Source organism: Nannospalax galili, unplaced genomic scaffold (assembly GCF_000622305.1).
Source record: "Nannospalax galili isolate Female #2095 unplaced genomic scaffold, S.galili_v1.0 scaffold3181, whole genome shotgun sequence".
Classification (NCBI taxonomy): Eukaryota; Metazoa; Chordata; class Mammalia; order Rodentia; family Spalacidae; genus Nannospalax; species Nannospalax galili.
The window spans coordinates 61,358-66,375 of NW_008345285.1; the positions used below are offsets into that span (position 1 = coordinate 61,358).

The 5,018-nt window shown below is 39.0% G+C and overlaps 1 protein-coding gene across 1 annotated transcript in view; it reads right to left on the minus strand.

Annotated features, from left to right (window-relative positions):
• The window catches only part of LOC103740770 (lysine-specific demethylase 6A-like), a 145,080-nt gene that overhangs the window by 55,536 nt on the left and 84,526 nt on the right, over positions 1 to 5,018 (minus strand). Inside the window, exon 4 of the mRNA XM_008841449.3 lies at positions 4,682 to 4,731. Within this exon, the coding sequence (XP_008839671.2) occupies positions 4,682 to 4,731 (50 nt within the window). The remainder of the gene's footprint in view (positions 1 to 4,681; positions 4,732 to 5,018) is intronic.

Below are 5,018 nucleotides of genomic sequence, written 5' to 3' on the forward strand. Positions count from 1 at the left end.
CAGGCCAACTGGGGCTACAGAGAGACCCTGTCTCAAAAAGACCCCCCCAAAAAAGAAAAAAAAAAAACAAAACAGATTAAATAATTAGCAAATAAAAGCAAACTATATAAAAAAAATAATCCATCTAGGTGGGGTTTATTCAAGAACCATCTGAAAAATCAAGCAATGTAATTCACTATATAAACACATTGTCCTAGTTTTCTACTGCTATGATAAAACACTAATCAAAACCAACTTGGGGAGGAAAGGGTTCACATATCACGATTACAACTCATTCTTGAGGGAAGCCAAGGCAGGAACTTAAGCAGGGTAGAAATCTGGAGGCAAGAGCTAAAGTACAGACCATGGAGGAAAGCTGCTTACTGGCCAGTGTGAAGCCAGCTTTCTTATACAACCTAGGACCACCTGCCTAGGGGTTGCATTACCCACAATGGACTAGGCCCTCGATCATCAACCAGCAACTAAGAAAATGACTCACAGATATGGCCACAGGACAAACAGATGGAAGCAATGTCTCAATTGAGGTTTCTGCTTCTTGGGTGTGTCAGTTTGACAACTGAAGTTATCTAGCAAACACTTTTTAATAAACGAAATTCCATAGTATCTGTCCAGTTCCATTTCTGTTATTGTGATAATACCTGGACAAACAATAACTGAGGGGAGAAAGGGTTTATTTGGCTTACAATTCTAAGTTTCAGTCCATAATTGCAGAGAAATGACAGGGGAAGGAGCTTGAAATTGCTAGTCACAGTCAGAGTCAGAAGCAGAGAGAATTAATGCATGCATGCTTGCTTGTCTGAGCTCACCTCATTTCTCCACTCCTACACAGTTCAGGATCTCCTGCCCAGGAATGGTGCCACCCACATGAAACTCAGTTTTCCCATACCAATTAGCAGTCAAGACAATCCCCCCACAGACAAGCCCACAGGCCAACCTGATCCAGAAATTTCCTCAGTTAAGACTCTCTTGAGTGATTATAGGCTGTGTTAAGTTAACAATTAAAAACTTAAACAGCCCAATATCTTAATATATGTTAGCAATAAAATCTGAGGTCCAAGGACCCCACTGATATGGCACATAAAAACGTGGAAAACAGAAAGTAACTCCTCGAGGCAGATTTTATTTACCTCAGTGTGTATTATGTCATTCAGATCAAGCAGGCACACCAACCACAAAGTCTGATAGCTTTTTAAACCTAAAGCAATAGTGTCGTATCTTTTTCCCCACTGGCTGGGATCTGACCACACAGTTTTAGTAGTTGGCTAGTTTTTTGTTGTTTTTTTAATATTTTATTTTATTTTTATTTTATGCGTATACTTGTACTGCTTGCATGTATGTAAGTGCACCCATGTCATGCAATGCCCAAGGAGAACAGACGAGGCTGTCAGATCCCCTGGAACTGGAGTTACAGACAGTTGTTAGCTGCCGTGTGGGTGCTGGGATTCAAACCTGTGTCTTCTGCAAGAACAGCCAGTGTTCTTAACTGATGAGCCATCTCTCCAGCCCTCATGGTTGGCTAGTTTTAAAAGGACTGGTATAAAGGAAATGAAGGAGAGGGGTTAAGAGTTGGGGGAATTAAAGAGCTCAGTGGTGGCAGACCATCAGGTTCCAGGAATGCAGCAAGGGTTTTTCTATATAAACAAAAGTTTTTCGGGATGGGGGATTAAAAGATTTGAATTCCTTGTTCTAAACCAAAGTTTTACAGTGTTTGACAGAAAAGACTGATACTTAATGTTTCTTACACTAATTTCACGAAATTCTCTACCCAATTTTAATACTGGATTATAAATCTGGTCTTCATTTCCTTTCTGAAAAAATAGCCCCTAAAATTCCTGGAATTTCCCGAGTTGTAAAAGGGTCTTTTCTATGCTGATGAGATAGATACTGGTAGCTAGTTTCAGAATGGGGGATGGTCACAGGAAAAACCAGGATGATTAGAAGATTACCCTACCCCCAATAGCAGGAGAGAGAAGAGGAGCTGAAAGTTAAAATACCCACCATTAGCCAATGATTTAAAATTGATCACACCTACATAATAAGGCTTCCTTACAAACAAAAAGTCTGGGTTCAGAACACTTCTAAAGAGTTGAACATACAGATGATACTGCAAGGTGGCATATCCTTAGAGGGCATGAAAGTTCTAAATTCTCTTCTTCCCATATAACCTCACTCTTCATATCTCTTCCATCTGCATTCTTTAAAATATCTCTTAAAATGAACAATGAGGAACTGGAGAGATGGCTCAGCAGTTAACAGCAGTGGCTGCTCTTTCAGAGAACAAGGATTGATTCCCAGCACCTATTTGGCGGCTAATTAACATCCATTAACTTCAGTTCCAGGGGACACCCTCTCTTGACCTCCAGGGGCATTGCAGGAAACAGGTACACTTAAATACATGAATACAGGGAATACACTCATGCACATAAAATAAATATTTTTTTTTTAAACGTGAACAATGAAATGTGTTTTCCAAGATCTGTGAGCTGTTCTCACAAATTAACTGAACTTGGGGAAGTGATCAAGGGGACCCCAATTTACAGCATGTATTCAGGCTTTCTGAAAGCCCAGACTAGTAAAAAGCATGGGGATGGGGAAGGTATGGAGAAGAGAGGGCAGATATAGTGGCTCCAAGTCATCAACCAGTGTCTTCAGTGAGACTGTGTCAGAAATAAAACTAAAAGCTGGCTGATTGCTTTCTCAGTTATGTAGGGGGAAAGCTCAAACTTTTGGTACAAAGAAATGTTCTGTGTTGTGAGAATAAGAAGAAACTGTTTTTGTTTTGCTTTTTCTTTTATTTTTTAAAGAAATTTTTAAATTTTTAATCAGATGCATATGCCCACGGAGGACAGAAGAGGGTGTCCAATCTCCTGGAACTGGAGTTCTGTTAGCTGCCATGTGGGTGCTGGGATTTGAACTCAGGTTTTCTGCAAGAACAGCCAGTGCTCTTAACTACTGAGCCATAACTCCAGTCCACTGCTTTTCCTGTTTTATATATTTCCTTTAGATATACTTATATGTGTGTCTCTCTGTGTCTGTCCTATATGTGTGGGTATCTGTGGAGGCCAGGAGTGGGCATCAGATAACCTGAAGCTGGAGTTACAGGTGGTTATGAAACACCCAACATGGGTGCTAGGAACAGAACTCAGGTCCTCTGGAAGAGCAGCAAGAGCTCTTAACCACTGACTCTAGTCCTTGTTTTGCTTTTCTATATTCTTAATTTATTATGAAAACATACCACCTCAATGTGTTTCTCCTAGGTTTATTTTTCTATTATCTTCATGATATCAGGTTTTAAATTTAGGCCTTTGTTCCATTTTGAGTTGATTTTTATACAGAGTTAGAGGTAAACCTAGGAGAAACACTAGTGTGGACAATAGCAAAAGTATAGGCAATGATTTTAGAGACTGAATCTCAAAGGTACAGGTAAATAAAATCCAAAAAAGACAAATGAGATAACATCAAACTAAAAAGCATCTGCACGGCAAAAGAATTAAGGAAAATGACAAAACAACCTAAGAAAATGGGTAAAAAAATGCCCATTAATCATTTGAACAATGACTAATAACCAAAATATATAAGGGATCTCAACAGTCTTAGCCAAACAGCATGCAATACAATTTAAAAATGGGAAAATTAGGGCTAAAGAGATGTCTCATCAGTTAAGCGCACTGACTGCTCTTGCAGAGGACGGGAGGTTCAAATCCCAGTGCCCACATCACCTAACTGTCCATAACTCCATTTCCAAGGGATCCAATGCCTTCTTCTGACCTTCTCTCCAGCACTGCACAACACTGGTGCACTTATATACATGCAGGCAATACACTCATATACATAAAATAAAAATAATAAATAATTTTAAGTGGGAAAAATCAGTTGGGCATACTGGTACATGCCTTTAATCTCAGCACTTGGGAGGCAGAAGCAGGCGGATCTCTCTGAGTTCAAGGTCAGCCTGGTCTACACACTGAGCTCCAGGCCAGCTGGAACAAGGGAGACCCTGCCTCACCAAAAAAAAAAAACAAAACAAAACACAAAACAATCAAAAAAGTGGGAAAATTAGCTAAACACACAAAACTCAAAAAGAAGAAATATAAATGGACAATAAATATATGAACAGAGGGTTGGGAATATAGCTCAGTTGGCAAACTGCTTGCCAAATAAGGCCCTGGGTTCAATCCCAGCACCATATAAACTGGACACAGTGGCACACACCAGAAATACGTGTACTTGAGAGTTGAGGGCTATTAGTTGGATGAGTTTGACTTTCACTTATTTCACTTAGAATCAATTAAGCCAGTAAAATATGTAAGGAATCTAATCTTTTTAAATAAAATAAAAGTGACTAATATAAGACAATGAAATACTACTAGGCCAGGCGTGGCGGCACATGCCTTTAATCCCAGTGAAGGCATAGATAGGCGGGTCTCTGTGCTTTTGAGGTCAGCGTGGTCTACATAGCAAGTTCCAAGGCAGCCAGGACTATATAGTAAGACCCTGTGTCTCAAAAACCAAAAAATAAAAATAAACAACAAAAAACTACTGATTTCTCTTTCCTATCTAATCTCTTTTCTACAGGATATTTTCAAGGAATTAACAAAAACTCACAAGAACTTTATTTTTTAGTATAACCAACAATAATCTGCCAACAAAACAGGAAACAAGCATACAAATGTACACTAACCTTCCAGTAGTCAGACTGTAAACTGTAGTACCTCTGGTATGCAGATAATGCTGAAAGAAGGAAAACAATATGAGTCACAATTATGTTTCAACTTAAAGTCAATAACGGAAGTTTTAAGAAACATTATTAGAACAGGTACTTAGACACTGCTTTTGCTGATAAGCATTGATTTCTCACCCGGACACACAAGATAACTAAAAGCACAATAAGCCTGGTATCTATGCCTTCATCGTTTATATCTCATTGTTTATTATCACCTACTTAACTCTACACACAGGCATATTAATCATTCCAAGAGTATCTAAGAACTGGTAAAACCTGACCTGTCTGCTTATCC